The 20,805-nt window shown below is 43.0% G+C and overlaps 2 protein-coding genes across 3 annotated transcripts in view; one reads left to right on the top strand and one right to left on the bottom strand.

Moving 5' to 3' along the window:
- The window catches only part of efnb2a (ephrin-B2a), a 31,655-nt gene extending 13,326 nt beyond the window's left edge, over positions 1-18,329 (bottom strand). Inside the window, exons 1-3 of one of the 2 annotated variants that reach the window (XM_049594879.1) lie at positions 18,222-18,329; positions 17,473-18,097; positions 5,036-5,319 (exon numbers count right to left, since the gene is read on the bottom strand). In XM_049594879.1, the coding sequence (XP_049450836.1) occupies positions 5,036-5,319; positions 17,473-17,585 (397 nt within the window). In that variant the 5' untranslated portion in view covers positions 17,586-18,097; positions 18,222-18,329. Of the gene's footprint in view, positions 1-5,035; positions 5,320-17,472 lie in introns of both variants that reach the window. The other variant, XM_049594878.1, reaches the window with a different exon arrangement.
- The window catches only part of LOC125900101 (uncharacterized), a 549,677-nt gene that overhangs the window by 20,014 nt on the left and 508,858 nt on the right, over positions 1-20,805 (top strand). The window lies entirely within an intron of this gene.

Here is a 20,805-nt window from a genome sequence, read left to right as displayed (position 1 = left end):
TTACTCATAGCATTGCTGGGGCACTGTGATACTCTGTATTTTCTATTACTGCTAAATGTTCATTTTGGCTGTTACATATGTGCATTTATCACACACATTTGGCTTTTATATAACTTACATTAAAAATATAGTCTGTTTGTGTATGTTTAAAATAATCAAAAATTATATTACAAAAAAAGAAAAAACACACTTCTGAGGGCGCTTTGCTAACACAGATACTGATACTGTCAGATACTGTCAGTATAATTGATACACAGTGCACCGCAAACAGACAATGCTTGGCCACTGATAAATAGTGGAACAGAGCAAAGGCATGGCAACAGGAGACTGACGAGGCATCTCACAGAGACAGATAGGCGGGAAGAGGAAGTGTATTGCACACAACAAGAGGATCTGAGAAGGAACGGATGGACGGAGTGAGGAAGTGTCCCAGAAAGAGAAGAGGAAGAAGAAGAGAGACAAAGGTGGCTATGATGTAAATGCTGAGCGTAATTGCCATTCGTCGGGTTGCCGTGGAGCGTGAAGCCATCATCACAGTGCTGGGGTCACAAGCTGGTTAATACCCGTCACCACTGTGTGCCCTAATCGCCCATGACAGGGGGCGCCTCGGTGTTTAGGGACCCCGGTGACCCTCAGAAACAGGCCAGGGCAAAGCTGGGTCGCCGCAAATACCCAAAGCTGTCACCACTACCAATCTCAATTCTGTTTTCTCAAAACACAAACATTTCTAATCCATTATTGAAATCCACTTAAGTTTAAATAAACACTCAATTATTACAGCAGCGACAAGTGGTTTAATTACAATTTTGGGTGGAAAATGCACAGTTCAACTGAGAGCTGTGGCAAAAAGTTTTCAGCCAAGCAAACACATAGCAGCAGCGACTGTTGCAACTCCATTATCATAATGTGATAATAATGTCACCACCAATCTAATACAACGAACCTGGATGTATTAGGGTGAATAAAGAACTGATAGTTTCAATCAGACAAATCAGACAAAAACCTGAGAGTGCATTTTAAATTCAAATTTAATGAGAGGAATTTTCCCCTTCAGAGCTCACGTTAGATTCAGTCGACAATCAGAGTAGCAGGGAGGTGATGGGACTATTTTCTGTTGTGACTGAGGCAAAAGGTGATTAAAGTCTTGATGAAATTTCACTGTGCATGTCTGCTCTGACTGTAAATTCAGCCTTGTCCTTCTTCTGCCCTCTTTAGCTCATCATCTCTCTCTCTTGCTGTCTCTCGCTATACCCCCGTTCCCTTTGGCTCTACTTCTCCTCTCTCTTTCTCTCTCTATCCCCTCCTTCTCTCACTCTCTCATTAGCTCTCTTTCGCTTTCGTCACTCTTTCTGCCCCCTTTCCATCCTTATTCATCTCTCTCTCCTGGCCTCTATCTCCCTCGACCCCTCTCTCTCTGCCTCTTTAGCTCATGTAATCATCCAGCTCACTACGTTCTCGGCTGCAGGCCATGCTGCCGCAAACAATCACATCAAACTCATCTGCTCTCAACTGGAGCAGCATTGTGCGCAGCCACTTTAAAAAGGCACACAAGAGTATGCGCGCACACAGACGTGTGCATGCACAAAAAACACAAACGCGCCCACGTGTAGGCGCGGTGACAGAAATCTGCAGATATGCAGCAGCCCCCTTTCTACACACGCAAGCAAACACAGGGCACAGTGTGCAAATTCACAACCACACACATATATGAGCTGACCGTGTAATGCACGCAGACTTACACAAGTGTTTTTTTTTTCACCGGCCTCCTGTCAGTCTCCACTACAGCACAGTACAGGATGAGGTAGTCAAATGCTGAGGCCTGATGTCACAGTTGTTTGAATGGGTGGTTTTCAAGTTGGGGGGTGGGGGGTTGAGCATCTAATCTAAGTCTAGCCTTGGCACAATACTCAACACAAGGCAGCGCTAATCCAATTGGTTGAGACTCAGATCCGTAGCATTGATGTGGGGGCCTTGGCAATTGTGAGAAGAAATGGAGGATTAAACGCTGGTTAATTAATTACGTATCGAGTGCTCACTCCAAAAGACTAATGAAATCCTCACGGTGAACTTTCTGAGGCGGTGTCACACTCTGATGGATCTTGGACAACACTGCTGGAAGGAAGGCGGGGATCGGGGACACACACTTACACACAAATAACAAGATGGAGATGTTTTGACGAAGAGGTACACAGGGCAAGTCAAGCCTTAAGTATATGTATCTATTAATTCTCACAGTTTATTCACCCAACACATAGACACACACAGTTACGCCCACAGGCAAAGCTTCACACATTGGCTCACTCCGACACCGCAAGGTAAAAACAACCATGAGTCTGATTCCACCTACGCACACCTCTGCGCGTTTCTCTCATTCTGTCTCTTTGTGTATGTGTGTGTGTTTGTTTGTGCTTTACTCCTGGTGTTTACCCATGCAAAGCTGGAGCTTCTCCAAGAGGCCGATTCAACAAAAAAGGAACAGCACTAAGTACACAACGTAGCACCACAATGCAACTGCAGTGGGCTGTTAAAGCTGCAGAACTGGGGCCAGAGCTAGCCAAGAAGAGGCAATTAACAGCAAAACGTGACACACTCCAATGGAGAAACAGCTCCCTCTCTCCCCTCTTTAGGCTACACATTAGCATTTTGGGTAGCTGTGAAGGGAGGCAGGATGGCGGCGGTACGGGGAGAGGGATGGAGAAGCGAGGATGTCGGTGGAAAGGGAATTTGCAAGAAGTGCAAAATTGGATTTTCCAACCCCTCTTTTTAAAGTTCTGAATTGAACTTTCCCACCTCTCTTTTTGTTCCAACTTGTCGACTCTGCAGGCTGATGAAGAGGAGGGTATTTAACATGAGGCAGTGGGAAATTAAATATTCTCGTCTACTCCAGGCGAAATAGAGAGCCACAGAGAGAAATACATATCACAGATAGAGTGAGCAGGACTGTTTTGGTCACAGGGCGTATATACCAGTGCAGCTGTGTGTGCACAGAGTAGCCACTTCAAGCTGTAGCTCCAGCACTCCTGAGGGACGATGTGTGTGTGTGCATTATCAGCATGTGTGTATGTTTATTAACCCAAACTCATCCCCATCTTCACTTCTGATTCTGACCCATCACAATGTGATCACATTGAGGCAGAGCACCGGGAGAACCAGGGTAAGTAAACACCAGCATCAGCTCATCAATAATTAACTGCAGCGTTTGGGTGGAGGGAGTTGAGGAGGAGACGAAGGGAGGGTGATCGTGTCTGCGCCTCTTCAGTCAGAAGCCTTTGTAGTCCTTGAGCACACACACACACAAACCACATCTAATGGTTTGTTCCTCCTCTGTAGGTGTGGATGCTCAAGCATGTGCATGCTTGTACATGTGTATTTATTTGTGCATCCACCAGGTAGCCCCACATGCTTTGTTCCCCACCAAAATGTAGTGTCATTTTGCCTGTGTGCTGTTGTCAAGCATTTAACCTGCTATATTTCCTCCAAAATATTTGCCTGAGAACGTGTCTCACCTGCAAGACCACAAAAGTACCTGTTAGACTGTAACACAGTACGACATGCCCCGCCATGCAAATATCCTGCAGCTATGACACATTAGTGACAGAGCAGCCACTGTTGCATGTTTGCTTTTAAACTAAATTAAGTGGAACTGAATGAGCATATTGTGTAGGTGAACCTGTTTTTCTGAAACAGCTGCTTGCTGGTTCTCTCTGCGGGACTTCTGGGTACTGTGGAGCGCAGAAGAACATAATTCACAGGAGTCGGCTACTGCAGGCAGTTTAAAGTGGGATTTATACAGTACAGTACAATCAGTTGTTACCTTGCACATTTGTTTTGCAAAATTTAACTTCCTCTACCATTATAGACTGTTTGGATAAGAAGCAGTATTTCCTGCTCATCTTTTCCTCTCATCACTCTCCTTTCTTCCCCTTCCTTCTACTCAGTCAGAAACATGGCCTTCCCCTACTGTGACAGCTCACAGATGGCTGTGGCAGAGCCTCACAGATGGTCCAATCTGCGGCACACCCCCCATCAGTGTCACACAGATGGTTCAGTCCACCTCCCATGTTTCAAACCAGGGGGCCGCAGCTAAACCCCATCAGAACTTCCTCCCAGGATGGCGTTAGTACATCAGAGGCAAAGCAGAGTGGCCATACCGGCACCATGAGACTGAGGAGTAGAGGCTACTAAAGCTCTCATAGCTAAGGACCAGTATGCTTCAAAGCTGTTTGTACTGGGTATAAAGGTATTCACCGGAAAGGTGTGGGATAAGGGGGTTTCAGATGCTGTTTCACAATCTGACAGGTACTTTGTTTAAAGCATACAAAAGTCTTTAAACGTTACAAATTCCCCTTGCAAAGTTTTCCTACAACCTTGAATGGCGTGGCTTTAAGATTCCCATCTTCTCTTCTGTACCTTGCTAAAGACTTGAGTTGTACAAGAAGCAAATCCAACAGGAGGAATATTTAAGAACACTACAGAGTCCTTTGAATGGACTGCTAGCATAACTTCATATGGACTTTAAATGTTTACTTATGTGTTTATATCTGTAGGATCTCTAGGGGAAAAATATCCTTTTGATAACCTCAATGCCATTTAAGGAGCTCTCTGCGTTATCTGCCAATGAAGCATCTGTGACTTTCCCCATCAATCTCAGTCTCAGCTTCATTTACTTCAATTTATTTCCTCAGAATGTCCATCAACAACATCTAAGAATGTAATATATGTAGGTGGAGAGGCCAACAGTGAATGCATTAATGACGTACAAGCAAGAACAAGCAATTGACTGATGATACTAAATGAGTCTCACAAGGATGATAAACAAAACTACTATCAGGATAGCAAATTAACACCTCTGTTTGACCAGTTACTGACTGGAGGAAGAACACTGCAGAACCACACGACAAACTTGGTCCACAAATGCATGGTATGTCAGCAACAGCTACTTTTTAAACCTTGCCAAACTGTTTAAGGATGTGTCCCCCCCTTAAATTATGCAGGGCCTAATTTATTATTGCTTCAGGGTGAGACAAGTACTTACAGATGATGTAGTAGTCTTTCCCCCTGAAGAACTCCAGGCCCCATAGATTGGGGCTGAACTCCTGAAACTTGAGGGTGAACTTGACATCCTGGTCGGGCTTCACGCAGTTGAGGAGCGGCGTGTCGGCCTTGGTGATGGTGCAGCTCTCCAGCTGCTCCCTAGGCACCATATATACCTTGTAATACTCCACGCCATCTCCGACCCCACCGTCCACGCGGGGGCACACAATGTCCAACTTATCCCCGATCTGGGGGTACAATACCACTCCTTGGCCTGGCACGAATCTGAAAAGGAGACGCAATGAGGCGGGGAACAAGAAGAAGAAGAATATTAGTTAGCTGCAGAAAAACAGATGATAAATCATTCATTATGCATTGCGGATTGGAGTGTTTGCCATTGAGCCTCTCCATATCTTTCAAAAAAAGAGAAGTCGGCTTAATTATTGATGTGGTAATTACTGATTGGGTCCATTAATTTTAGATGATGAAGGATAATGGCGGAATGTGTGATGTGTGTATATGGGTGTGCACATGTGGTGCAAAGTGACCCCATATCTGAAGATAAAATCACAGCTTTTCTCCAGCATTGTGGCAGCAATGGAAAGAGAGAATAATTAACCGGATAAATGAGGAAAAGGCGACGAGCTTCCCGGATGCCAGGGAAATGGGCAGAACAGCTTTGGCATACAAAACAGAAAATTAAAAAACAATAAAAGCCCAGCTTGGTGAAGCAAAATCACAACAACAGGAACAGCAGCAGAAACATGCACACAGATAGAATGAAAGCCTGGAGGGGTTTGTCTGGGAGTGTAGTTGAATCTCCCTAAATTCTTCCCAAAAGTAAAATAATGTTGCCATTTAGTCTCTGAGTACAGAGAGCCCCTGCAGCACTCCTGTGATTGCATGCACACTCACACACACATTCACAGTTGGAGCTCGAGTTGGAGGTGAAACCTTGTATTTATCTGCTAAACCAATTTGCACTACGCTTGAATACTATTTGAAATGTTAACCATGGATGCCCTGGAGGCCCTTTATGGCATACTGTGAAGACTGGTGCAAGTAAATAGACAGGAATGCATTGCTTATTCGACCACTGAAAATGATGGGAATGTCTAGTGGAAGTGTTTAGTATTAATGTGTTGATCATATGTACGTGAGGATGGGTTTCTAGCAAAAAGGGTCAATTAAGATATTAATCAGCTGACAGAGAATTGGTTGGAAACTATTTTGATAACTGAGTAATCATGCAAGTCATTTTTCAAACACAAATACCAATCATTACCTAGTTTCCCTTCTAAAGAGTGATTTGCTGCTTTTTTATGTGACAGTAAACTGAATATCTTTGGGCTTTAGATGGTTGGTCAGATTAAACAAGGTGTTTGACTACTTCACCCTGGACTTTCAGGAATTGTGATGACAATTTTTTTTTTACAACTGTGACATTTAACAAACCAAACAATGAACTGATTCAGAGGAAATGAAAAATGAAGGAATGAAAAATAGTCTGCAGATACATTTAAAGTAAAAGTAATTGATAGTTGCAGCCCTGTTGTAAATTGCAAATGTTTGACATTCGTGTTTGATGGGTGACTTTAATTGTTGATATGTCATCAAAATGATTAATGAACCTCTGATAGTCAACTTATTTTTTCAGCACCAGTTGGTTCCTTTTTATCCTCTCCTGTTATTTTATCTTTCAGTCACACCCATTCATATATGTAAAATAGGGCTGCAACTAACAATTATTTTCATTGTTGATAATCTGAATATTATTTTCTCTATTAATCAATTAGTTGTTTGGTCTATAAAATGACAGAAAATGGTGACAAATGTCGATCAGTGTTTCCCAAACCCAAGATGATGTCCTTAAATGTCTCATTGTCCACAACCCAAAGAAATTCAGTTTACTGTAATACAAGAGTAAATAAACCAGAAAATATTCACACTTAGGAAGCTGGAATCAGATCATTTTGACCCAACTTAGTTAATAAATTATATATAATTAGATGACTAAGCGATTACTCTGATCAATTCACATTGCAGCTCTAATGTAAAATGTATACTACATTCAGCATCTCCAAGTGATCTCTGACTTCTTTTCCTGGAAGAAAGCACAGAGGAGCCTGAGATCGTCTCATTACAAAAGCAATGAGACCGAAAACAGCACACTCTTCTGCTCTCCCAGTGAGGCCTGACTACCAGCGTCAGGCTTTTACTGTTTTTTTTTTTTTTTCTGACTACAAAGACAGCCACCGCAGGGCAGCAGGGGAGCCTTCACACAGGGGATGGGTGGCAAGGCACAGTCGATTCATAATTAACAAAGAGCACTAAATGAAATAGTGGGGGGAAAATACAACGCATAATCAGTTTACATATATATATATATATATATATATATATATATATATGTATATAAACATACTGCCTGCTAGTTCTCAAAGAAACATTTTTTCTTCTTCTCCTCTCTATCTCTGTCACACACACTCTTTGTCTTTCAAACGTTCAAATGCAGACACATACATTATTTTTCCTTCCTTCTCCAACAGCATGCATCATCTTGGGCACACAGATATGCACACCAACACACGCGCAAGCTCACACGTGCACACGCAGGGGCTAACTAGGCCGAGTGAATATTTTTTCTGCCCCCTGGGGACACACTCAGTGGTGGTACAGTGTGTCCAGTGACGGACACAGGGGGAGAGAGAGAGAGAGAGAGAGGAAGGCTATGTATGTCTATGCATTGGAGCGCCATCTGGCATCATCTTTGTGTGTGAGTGTGTGTGTGTGTGTGTGTGTGTGTGTGTGTGTGCGCGCGCGCGCGTGCGTGTCGACATGGGGGGTGGGGTGGGGTGGGTGGCGTTGGGGGGGCAGCGAGAGAGAGTGCGAGAGGAAAGGTCCTTAGAAAAGCCTTGGGGGCTGAGCTTCTCCACAAACACTGTGCAGCTGTAGGTGTATGCATTAACCTTGTGTGTGTGTGTGTGTGTGTGTGTGTGTGTGCGCGTGCGTGCGTGTGTGCGTGTGTGTGAACATGGTTGGAAACATTCATTCATGCGTGCGAGGTGGCATGTGTGTTTATACAGGGGTGAAAGCATGCATGCATGTGCTTATTTGAAATGTGTGTGTGTGTGTGTGTGTGTGTGTGTGTGTGTAGCGTAGCTTGTGGTGGCCATTATTTATCTAAAGAGGTTAATCTAGAAGTGCTTCAGTACTCTGCTGACAACACAACAGTAGATCCCTATCCTGCAGCTCTGCAGCCTTATCACCTTGTCCCATCATACTCAGCTAGTCAGGATCCATGTGTATCAGAGTTGTTTGTATTCTGGTGCTTCCGTGCCCCTAAAATTGATACCAGTCTCATGTCTGTGTGTTTAGTTTGACGCTACAGTCAGGACAGGTTTAGCCTGGATTTGCATAAAGGCTGAAGCCATGGGGAAATAGTCAGCTGGCTCTCAGTTAAAAAATAAAACTGCAGCAATTCAGATGTTGTTTATTTACCCATACACAAGAGAAATGTGTGGTTTTAGGGGCAGTTATGAGATAAAGGTACTAGAGGTGTAATAATCCATCTATCTGGATCGATATATAAATTCAATGATCAAAAATCCAGTATCATCAATGCAAAATTAAAATCCATATCATCATCTTTAGGTCACGCCTTGATTTTGAAAGTCTGTGTCAAACAGCAGCAGGCAGATAGTGACAAGCAGTCAAGAGAAAGACAACAAGGATGACAGTATTTACTCGGGAATAAACTAGAAGTGTGGAAGCATTTTTGATTTCATAGAAAATGGCTGCTAGGCTAATACGATCCAGTGTAAATGTGCTTAAGCTAACAATGAGTAAAACAGTTGTTTTGTCTCTGAACCTTGATAGGTATTATTGAGCTGAATTTGATATTTCTATTAAATCATGTTGTCGTTAATCCACATGGCTGTTATGAGAAGTTTGACTTTGGGGCTTTAAACAAGATAACCCTGATTTTTAGGAGAAAGCTCTGGAGATTTACTTATCTCATGCGCTGTTTTATGTGAGTGAGTGGAGTCAATATAAAGTAAACTTCGCTGTTCTTATTATTCATTTGTTGTTTTTATTTTTATGGTCAAAAACAAAGAGAAAGGGGTGTCAGCTTCTTCTGTAACAGACTGTGTTAAATTATCATATGATATTGTCTGGTATCTATCACAGGCCCCTGAATTACATCAAATCGAAATCCTATCATGGCAGATTGTGTAATATGGGCAAATATCATATTGCTGTCCAAAAAAATCAATATTGTATCATTATGAAACCAGTGATTTTCACTCTATAGCTGAACAAAAGTACTGGATAAATTGTTTTTCACAAAGAAATAGTTTCTCCTTAAAGCAGAAAAACAAAAACTGTCTTAAAATCTCAGGCGATTAGAAAGTCAAAATATGACAACACATTCACACACACACATAAAGGCACAGGTCCACACCTACTGCGCACATGCATAAACAGCGCCCAAGTGAATCATTGCCAGTCTTTTCTGATGACAAATTTTACCAACACCTTTGTGACAATCCAATCAATCAGGGCGTCGGAACTCCTACCCACCCCGCTAGCATGAATGCTATCTCTAGAGGAACTGGGTGATTAGCAGGAGATCAAACATGGCTAAACCTACACAGAGCTAATGCACGGAGAGAGCTGAACAACACTGCACACACCCAAAGAAACGTCCTTGTCTCTTTCTGTCACTGTTCCTCTCACACACAAACACACTGGGTGTCTATTCTGTGTGTTTTTCTCACTGAATATGAGATACGGTATCATAATGGCTGTATCCTGTTCTTTCATGGCCTTTACAATTTAAAATTGAGATCTGTCTTAGCCAGGGGCAAAAGAAACAAGACGATCCTCTCGATTACACTCTTGTATTTTAGCCAGCTGATTTACGGCAAAGTGCTGTATAATGAAAGTATTCAATAAATGCTGACAATGAAGAATAAAATTGTTTGAATGTAGGTTTAAAGATAAGCTGCCAAGAGGCTGATTGAGGGCAAATATGAGCTATTCTGGATTGTCTCTTAGAAAAAAACACTCAAAGGGGGGGTGGCAAGGAACGAGAGAGGAGATGAAGACAGGGACACTGTCAAGTTGGACGGTCATTCATTAGTTCTGCACCTCCCTCCCGCGCTCTGTCTCCTCCCCTGCCTGCGTTTTGCAACGGGTGAATGTTTGACAGATACCAGACACCTGGCCCAGTGGCAGCAATTAGAACCGAACACCAGGTACACAAGGTCACACGGACAGGCTGAGGAGCCAGATACAGCTACTGCAGAGATAGCAAGGGTGAATAAAGGCGAGGGAAGGGCACAAAACAAATAAAAGCTCCCCCATCTCATGATTGTAAATGCATTTGACCCCCACCCCCCACCCTGCTTTAAGGCACACTTGGCCCTTCACCCCTCCTGTCCCCCTCCTTAAAACACTTCTTTAGTCAGACTCCCCCGCCATAAATATTCCTGAACCAAAGAGCTGAGCACACTTTATCACAGAGGTCTGCATCTAGTCTGTAGATTCAGCATTAAATGCTCAAAAGGCTGAATGTAAACAACTGTGGCATAATGTAAAGACATTCATTTACTTCAAGTCATTTTTACCTTATTGGTTGCCTAATTAAATACAGTTAACCTTTTAAAACCCAGTGTGGGACACTAACAGTCTGTGGAACTTGATAAGTTACATGAAAATGAAAGTGTAATAGGGGGAGCGGGATCCGCTGGGACACTTTTTTATCAGCACAAAATAACCTTCCATTATTCACAGACTACTCAAACAGTAATGACAGAAATGCGATCCCTAAACAAAAACAGGCATCTGCTATCAGTTTATCAAGTTTTTTTTATAGAGCCCAACCATAATATTAAAGGCACAATTTTATTAAATGTACAAGGACTGGGGACAGTGGATATGGTCAGCTGAGACACCTTATTCTGGGTTAAAAAATATATCATTTAAATTAGGGGAAAAAAGGCATCCTAAATTCTATTTATAATGGCACTTGTCCACACATTCTTTGAGAAAGAAAAAAATTAGAGGATTTCTTTTCTTTTTTCATCATGGTCATTTTTAGAAAGATTTCCATGTCATGAAAATAAAACATCGCGGAGTACTTGACAAAACATGATGTCACACTGACAGTGCTATCAGTTTGTTAACAGCAAATGTCCAAATACATCACAATCAAAAACAGTAATTTAGATTAGGAGATTATTGAAGGTGAAATATCAACTGTGCGTGCTAGACTTGAGCTCTGTGGTGTGTGTGTGTGTGTGTGTGTGTGTGTGTGTGTGTGTGTGTGTGTGTGTAAAAAAAACACTAAATTTACCAAAGTTGATTCCTTCTAATTTAAAAGATAATAACAATCAGAAAACTTCATGTAAGTTGCACTGTAGCATAGAGGTGACGCAGATAGTCCATTGATCAATTAGTTTACCAAGCCAACTTTTGTAAATGATTAATTGTTGAAGTGTTTCTCTTCCTGGTTGTGAGGATTGCTGCCCTTGTCTGTTTTGTATCATGTAAAATGAATATCTTTGGACTGTTGGTCAGACAAACCAAGATATTTGAAGATGTGTAATGTTCTATCCTTTACTATTTTAGTACGATTAATTGATTACTTGAAAAAAGAAGAATTAATAGATTATAAAAACGCTGAAAATAAAGTAAAAATCATTGTGCATTGCAGGCTAGTTTTCTGTCATGTCACAAAGGATTTGTCCTTCCCCACAATGAGGGCGACACTCCTCGAAAAGCGTACTCCCACAGAATATATAATCACAGGAGGTGATGAGAGCGTGAGGGAGAAAGAAGGAAAAAAAGCAACAGAGACACAGAAGCAGTCCTCTCCTCCTCTCAGTGTTTATCTCTCTATCTGCCGTCCTCCACCTCCCCTACAAACAAACGCACCCACTGCTCTGACGAAGCCAGCACAAGAGTTAACAGAGAAGCTGTGGTGGAGCTGTTGGCTCTATCAGCCGGCCTCATTTCTCTCATCTCTAACCACACCGTCAGGCCATTTGGTGGGAAGGTGAGAACAGCCACAGGTGCCTGAACTCCCTCCTCACAATCTCCACGTCTCTGTCAAGGTTAGAAATTAAGGCTTTTATACTGAGATGGTTTTCATAATGAAACAGCAAAATCAGACAGCTGCAATTTTCTTTGAACAAAAAGCCCTCACTGCCTTGCTTGGAGAAAAAAGGTTTTTAAAGCAGTGACTTGTGCCTATGATTGCTCTTTAGTGCATGTCCATGGTTTGCTTTGTGATGGCTGGAACTTTCACAAAAAGGCAACACACTTAGAGATGAAATTATCTTTTGTGAAATATGGAGTTGTAAATTTTAGGTTGAGGGTACTTTTCAAACCCTGCTGACTCAGACACACAGCTGGGTGACACAGTGGGTGATTCCTGGAGACTTGAAAGTGTCGTGTGACATCTGTTTTTCTCATTTATCTTCTAACAACCCTTCTTCACCTTTGTTTGGTGTCTTTTTTTAGTGTGTGTGGAGAGGTTTGGGGTGGGCAGAGGAAACATTTGGGGGTAAAACAGGCTAAGGAAAAAGGTAGGAGGAGGACTGTAGACCTACTTCCTGACGTCATGACTGCTGCATCTGTCACCAGTAAAAACAACAAAAAAGTTGTCATCTGTGAGTCCCTGAAGCCTTCTGCCATCTCTCTCTCTCTCTCTCTCTCTCTCTCTCTCTCTCTCTCTTCTCTGCATCCTCCTGTCAATGCACATCTCCATATAACCCCCTTCATTCCTCTCCCCTGCGTCTCTCTTTCAGACTCTCTATTTAAACCACTGGATTGTTGGATTTGTGTGTGATATAACAGAGGCACGGTGGCCGCCCCGGTGTAATCCCTAGTCCGAATCTCCCCTCCACTCACTTCCTATGGCCCCACAGTTATGAGAAAACAAAGTAAAACAAGGGGAGGGTGAATATTTACTGTAGATCGAGAGCAACTGTTTGACTCTGAACTCCAGCTGCAATGCAAGGATTCATTAAGGCAGCAGACAAAGAGGCCAAGTCAGGGCACAGTGAGGGTTAATCCACCCCGCGTTTCTTCACAACGCCCCGGCTTTCGCCCTCTGTCGGCCGAGGGGACAGAGGTCTTTACGCCGCCTGTCACCCTATCCCCCCTCATCCTCTCTCTCTGGTTCTGTCTGTGCTCAGAGCCTTCGGCCGTACCTTTCATCCAGTAATCCAGGCCTATGGGTTCTGAGCAGGCCTAGACATAATTACCCTCCTCGCCCCCAAGGGGCCCTAACGCTCTCTTCTCTCCCTCTCTTTTTTCCTATTCTCCTCACTCCCTGTTCTTTTATTACACAATCTTAATCATCAACTTTTCTCTTGGCAGTAATCATTAAAAAGCCACGTCAACCTCCATAACCCCGGCAGCATGAACTCTGTGTCGAACATGGCAGGATTTCACTTTCTCTCCCTGTATTTTTCCCTCACCCCCTCGGCCGATCGATGGGGCTAAATTAAAGCAACTGATCTTTCTCTCTCTCTCTGCTCCACAAAGAAAGGGAAGACAAGGAAAAAGGCAAAATAAGAGGCACCGCAGGGGCATTTTGGAAGGAGGGATGGCTGGAGGAAGAGGGAGGGCACTGTTATACGACATTCAGCACAAGGCCTCGTCAGTCATTCATGATGGACTTGCATCCCCCCCCACACACACACACACACACACACTCTCTCTCTCTCTCTAACCCCCTACATTCACAAAAGGACCCACAGAGGTGCCCCCGTCACTGCCCGGTCACAAAGGGCCTTTGGGCTTCTATGTAATCTCTTAATGAACTGCAGTGGAAGAGAGGGAGCGCTCCTTTTACATAAACCATGTAAAGCAGGCCTCTCTTTTGTTTCTCCCTCCCAACTACAAAATGGATTACCAGAAGAAGGAGTGTGTGTGTGTGTGTGTGTGTGTGTGTGTGTGTGTGTTGGGGAGATTGGGAGGATGAGGAGGGTTGGTGGGGTCATTCTCTCTTTTTAGGAGGTTCATGCATAAGGGCAGTAAAGAAGTAAAGCACAAAAAACAATGAGGTTCAATCGACACAGCCATGGGCCCTGTGGAGGGATTTTTTTTTTTCTGATAGATGCACACACTTTTGGTACACACACACACACACACACACACACACACACACACACAGTGAGAGAGAGAGAGAGAGCCTAGCTGTTTCTTTATCCTCTCCCCCGGCCGACACACACAAAGGCATTAGACTGGCCCGCAGCCTTCACATTTCTAACATTCATCCTTCCTTGAATAGTCAAAGAGGAGGACTAACACAAACTCAAAGAGAGACGCAGAGGCAGGGACAACTTGGGCTGTTGAGCATATTGCTGACCTGCTGCATAAAGATATTCACGCTTCGGGGTTCTCTGTTACCGAGGAGGAATAAGTGACACACAGGCATGAGGACTTTCAACAAGCTGTGAAAGGGGATAATACACTCACAGGAGAGTTATTTATCAGACATTAGCTGGGTGGAAAATGAGATGTACGCGTTCCATCCTGATCTCAAACTTTAACTAACTTGTCTGCTCTTCCTCATCCTTTGGTAATGAGTAATAAGGAGAATCAATAAGAAAAAAAAATAAAGCTGAAGTCCTTTGTGTGAAATGACCCACATTTGTTCAGCCTGCATGAAACAGTTTACATTTGATTTTAGCCAGAGAACTTGAACTCCAAACTGAAGTTATTGTTCTCGCTCTGCTCCAAAAAGAGGCAGCTTACAAAGGGGCCTTTAGCCTAAAGAGAAAGAGGTTAGCGGTCACACAATGATATCACTCTCTGGCCTTTTACCTCTGAACTCCTCACCCAGACAGAACGCAAAGAATGCGCACATGCACGCACTAATTCCGCGGAATGCCCGCTGCATTTGTGGCAGCCCAAGACCTATACTTGCTCTGAGGGTGGACGTACTCCTTTTTTTTCTTTTTTTTTCCCCACTCCTTTTCAAAATCAAAAGTGACGGGCCAAGTGAAATGACACACTCATTTGGGAGAGGTTTCATGTTCTGGCTCTGTAAGAAAGACATTTTTAAAGAACAAAATGACTTGATTGGTGATCCCTATATAGAAACAAAGCTTCACTAGGAACCAAGCAAACTGAACTACTATATATTGCATTGGTTTCAGACTAAAATAAGCATTTTGGGGTGCTTTGTCGTCACAATCTCTCAAATAAGACCAAATGGTCATTAAATGGAACTAAGAAAAAGAAAAAGCTATAGGCAGTGGCCTAAACGTAACTCAGTACATTTAGAACAGACACACAGTAGCACAGTGCCATTGGGGCTGCAGTATAGGTGTGCAAAGTGTCGTTTTTGCGGCATCTGTTTTAAAACGAGGTAAAGGTATAAACGAGTGCGTCACTGGATCAAGTCAGGATTCTAACGCGTCGAACACAGATGGCCGTGGCAGTCAAGAGGCTAGAAGGCCAAGCATATAGAAAACCAGAGCTCTGTTCCGCAGCAAATCCACCACATCTACTAAGGTGCATGACACAAGAGGCAAACAAGGCCCGAGTGCGCACACCACAAGTTAATGTTAATGTCCAGCACTTAAAGGCCACGCAACAAAAGACACCTGTTAAACCATCATAACGTCTCCATTTTGTGTGTGTGTGTGTGTTTAGGTGTGTGCGTAGACAGGAGACAGAGAGGGAGAGGGGCTTTCTAGCAGCTTCAGAGCCAAAAGCTGAATTATTGAGCGACTTGGAGTTCGGCCGTGACGAAACGGCCTCAAAGAGGGGCGCCCCCCGCCGGGCTGAGACCAGGGGTGTAGAGGGGGAGAAAGACACCTTTTTATTTGCAGAAAAGAGTTTAACCGCCTTTCTTGGCCTGTGGGAATATTTAGGAGGCAGATGGAGGGTGTAGATTATTTCAGATTGCTGAATGTGATATACAAAGAGGCAGGAAAACGGGTATTTGGATCTTTTGGGGCCCGTGTTTGTTCGCCTTATTTCCTGATAATCAATCACCAGTGGTCATAGCTAATACACTATTTTTGAAAGACATACACACAGACACACGTACGGGACATCCTGGCATTCCACATGCGAACGCACCCAGCTCCGCTGTTGTGACGCTTTTACCTCTGTGAGGAGCCAGAAATGGTTGTAAATGGTTGGAGCGAGGTTGTTAGGGCGCACAACTGTCCATTACAAGTTTTTGTCTCATCAGCCATATTTTCAGTATAAAATTGGGCCCATTGCTCAGTTAATTAGTTAATAATTTCCACACAAAGTGTTGGAAGCGCAGTAGAGCAGAGCATCAGAGGCCCGGTGGTGCGTCCCACAAGCTTCATGAAGCCTCCGCCTCGTCACGTTAAGCACAACAAGGATTCATTTCTCTTCCCTCTCTCATTAATATTATCTTCATTAAGGAGGATAAAACAAATAACATCCAATATTTGATCCCGTTGAAACACAACTGCGAGGGAATAAACGGGCCTGCTAATGAGCTCAATACAGCTTCAAAGCTCTGCTGTTCTTAATTGATTCGGACCTGTTATAGTCAGATATGAATTATAATGCGCCTTGACGAAGTTATTACTGACCGCGGAAGCGAAGCGTAAAGTTACCTCCAAAATAATTCGCTCCAAACAATCATAATAAGCCACAAATGTGACTAAATCCACAGAAATATGACAATAAACAACAAATTATACATGAACCACACAAACTACTGGGCTGTTTCCTTCTCGGGCGGGTTTAAGTGTCATCATAACGCACGGCCGAGCGGGCCCTCGCCGTCCACTGCGCGTAAATATTCCCCAACAGCGACAAGACACACAGTAAATCTATCAGTTAAGCAGCAAAGCAATAAACACAGCTAAATGCAGTTTCCTCTATCTTGACAGGCGTTTTGGATGATGGCTTCATCATTTTAGGCGTGTGGTTAACCCCCATACTCAGTAGGTAATACAAACCTAAACTCAGCTCAAAAATTGAGTTACAGAGCGAGTATAGATCGATTTAAGATTTGTACGGATCACGAAGGTTCTCTGAGAGAGGCACAATACAGATAACAAATAAACTGTATTGTAGAACAAAATCTTACTTTCGAGACGCGATTCCAACAGATCGCCTCGGTGTGTTGTCGTGGAAAAGGACTGCGAGAAAAACAGGCGAGGATAAATTCAACATTTTTAATCACGCTGCTCTGGGAGCTCTTTGTTCCACTCAATGTGTGCTGAATCCAAGATTTGTTTCTGTAAAACTGCCTTATATTAACTCGTGTTATTTAACGCATATAAACCATGGGTTTATATGTTTGGGAAAGCAAACATTAAATTGTGTGATTTTTCAACGGAGTCTGGCATGAAATCGTCTCCACACGGGAGAGCGTACGGCACTACGGGGGCCAGTAATCAGCGCGGCTTGTGCTCCACTTACTTGGTATTTGTTGTGTTCCAGTAGATGGACTCCAGGATGAGCGCCCGGCACAAGTCCACTTTGAAGGCAATAAACAAAACTCCAAAATAATATCTCCACATAGAGTCCCCCATGGTTAGCTTGCGCGCCTCCGGGTGGGTGCACAATCTTTCTCAAAATAACCAAATATGTCCACAAAAATAAATCAGGGGACAAGCGCTCCAGAAAAGGCTGACCGCGGCAATTTCTTCACCTTATATCCCGATCCAGTGGGGATGCGCATTGACCACAAACCGCGATCAGACGTACTAGAGCATCTCCAGATGGGAGACCTGCTCCAAAAACCAAAAGGCGCACGGCAGTAGTTCATTCAGCTTACAGTGGGTTTGTATTCTCCCCTGTTTAGAGCGCAGACTTCACCCCGCTGTAATACATCCCTCAGAGAGAAAAAGTGTTGGTGTCCGCTGTGGGCCGGGCGGCAGATGGAAATCAATATAAATATAAATCCCCTGCGTTATAGTCCAGCAGTGCACGCCAAAAAATCCAGATCTGCAGCGGAGAAAAGGACAGTGATGGCTGGTGGTGGAATGGTGAGATATTCCCCTTTCAGCTGGTGGTGCTGCTGCTGGTGGTGGTGAGCAACAAACTGTGGGTGACAGCAGCAGAAAAATGAGAAGGGCGAAACAATGAGGTCGGATGGTCAAAATTAAGAAAATGATCAAATATGAGAATGAAAGAAATCAAAGGAGCTGGAATGGAAGTTCTCATACTATAGGTCCCCAACAAGTGCTGCGGCTGAATCCTGCAGATCCGTCCCAAACGCCCCGCAGACAACGTAGGGATAATGCCTCTGCGCTGCTCCGAAACCTGGATGGAAAGTAACTGCAAGGGACCGCGACTGGGAATATTTGGTGGAGCTGGTTTTGCCCAGGCCCCGCCCCCCGCTGCCGCTGATTGGTCCCTCGGCGGGGAAGTCAATCGGAGCTCTGCTGTCAGTCAGCGAGGGCAACTGGTTCAGTACGGTGACTAGTAGTGAGCAAAATGGGGAAAAATTACAGCTGAATTCTTCTTTTGTCAGCAGGCAGGTAGATGACTTGAAAATGCATACATTTATTTTTTTCCAATTATAACAATAAAACTGTCACATGCCTGCCTGATATTACATAGGCTATTACAAATATATATAATTAGTCCAATAATCGGACACAAAATGACTATAAAGCGGAATTCCCCGACAATTAAAACACAATATGACACTCCTCACCTCTAAAGATCAGAGCGGCTTGACAAACAGCCCAGACTTCATGTAAATTAATCGCGTTTTTACTCCTCATAAAAGCCTTACAGCCCCCACACAACGAATAACGCGCACTTCTCGCGTGTTTATAGTTTCTTTGGATAGTCTCATAATGAAAACGAGAAAACATTTGTTCCCATAAGGCTCATAGACACGACTGTATTGAGCCACAGTGCTGCTCTATGTGTCTCCATTGAGAGCGCTTTATTGCACTTCAAGTTTTTCCGAAGGACACGAGCGCCCACTAGCGGAAAATTCGCTCCAGAGACAGCCGAGGAAAGACACAAACCATTGAATTATGTTTCATTTTACATCAAAATGAAATTTTAAAAAATCACTCATTAGTGTTTTAATTCATAACAAATAAAATACACAATTATAGTACTCAAAACAGATATTATTTCTTAACACAAAGGTGTTTTTTGTTTGTTTGTTTGTTTGTTTGTTAGTTTGTTTTTTTGTTTTTTACTGGAGGCTTTCCCCAGTGAACAAAAATATTCAGTAATTATCAGTTACATTATTGGACCTAGTATCATGGTGTGTAACTGCTTCCCGAGCTATTATAACATTATTTTAACAAACATTAAAGTTCCTTCAAAGCCTAATTAAAATGACCCACACTCACACTTTAAGCAAACGCTGAATATTTAGTGAATGACATCTAATTTAACGCACGCACACACACACACACACACACACACACACACACACACACACACACACACACACACACCTCTGACAGTCTACAGCTCCTCGAATGTAACGTGTGAAGTCTTGACACTTTTTAAGGACTTAATTCGATCAGGGCGTTTTCTTTCACTGTGGATTGCGGCTGTTTGCTTAGTTGATAATCAAGCTGATATAACACCGGACAGATAATTGCAGAGTCCGATCCCACTGCTCTGTTTCCCCAGCCTGGAATAAACACAGAGAGGGGCACAGGCTTGCACCACAGACTGCATGTTTATTGCAGCAGCGTGAACGTTACATTAATTTAATTCAAAGACAGGTTAAAGCAAAGGCCAGCGAATGGATTAGATTAACAAGACTGACACGCGCGGTCCAGTGAGCACGGCCCTGCCCAACCTTTTTTTTTAAAAAAAATATATATATATATATTTAAGTGTTTCGGTTTCTTTACGCCTGGAGGAAAGATCACACAGATAGTTGCAAAATATTTTATTTCTTTTATGATTTTACAATTTATAATGTGTAAGACGTTTTCAGACAGATGTGAATGTCCGGATGTTGAGACAAGTTGAGTTTTTGTTTTCTCCACCTGGTCATCTAAAAAAGTTTTAAAGTTGATCTTAAAATGTATTTTTATTGTTTGTTATCTTTCTCACCGTAAAATATTCCTAAAACATGCCTATTCTTGTACTCATGTAGAATGTCTGTGGCAAAAGGTTCCACTTTCTGAACTGCAAATTTTGATAACTCAAAATTAATTATTTTTAATGTCTTGTAAAGTTGGCTGATTGTGTCATAAATGTATTATTTGAGTGGGAAAAAGTGTGGATGACAGCGCAGAGGAAGTGTGGAGTTTCTTTATTTTCAAATGTCTTCCTTCCTGCCTCTGTGGGGCTGAAACAAGTCAGTCAACCCGCCGGGCAGTGATGGCTGTGGAGCGTCTCTCCCTGAGATCAGTCCGGCTGACACGACAACCGGGACACACACACACACACACACACACACACTGTGAATCTTTCACATTTACAACAAAGTAGTTTGGACGGGACTTTATTGTTCCAACAATGTCAAAAGAAAGAAGATTAAATGGAAATCTTCCTGCTGACAGACAGAATGAAAAATTATTTAAAATCAGTGCAAAAAGTTTGAGAGGGTCTCAGTTTGCATTGAAAGTAAACTTAAAAGAACTTGAGCAATATACATAACATTAATATTAAACAGCTCAAACTGATCTTCGACCAACAAAGGTAGCCTAAACGCATCCCCAGCCCAAATAGCCTACTATTTAGAATTCTCTCTAAAACTGTTTCGAGGGGAAAAACGTTTTTCAAAGCCAGCTGTTTTTGTACCAACTACAATTCCTCCTT

Source organism: Epinephelus fuscoguttatus, linkage group LG13 (assembly GCF_011397635.1).
Source record: "Epinephelus fuscoguttatus linkage group LG13, E.fuscoguttatus.final_Chr_v1".
NCBI classification, from domain to species: Eukaryota; Metazoa; Chordata; class Actinopteri; order Perciformes; family Serranidae; genus Epinephelus; species Epinephelus fuscoguttatus.
Note: the sequence above shows the minus strand (reverse complement) of the source record. Positions and strands in the feature narration are given on the sequence as shown.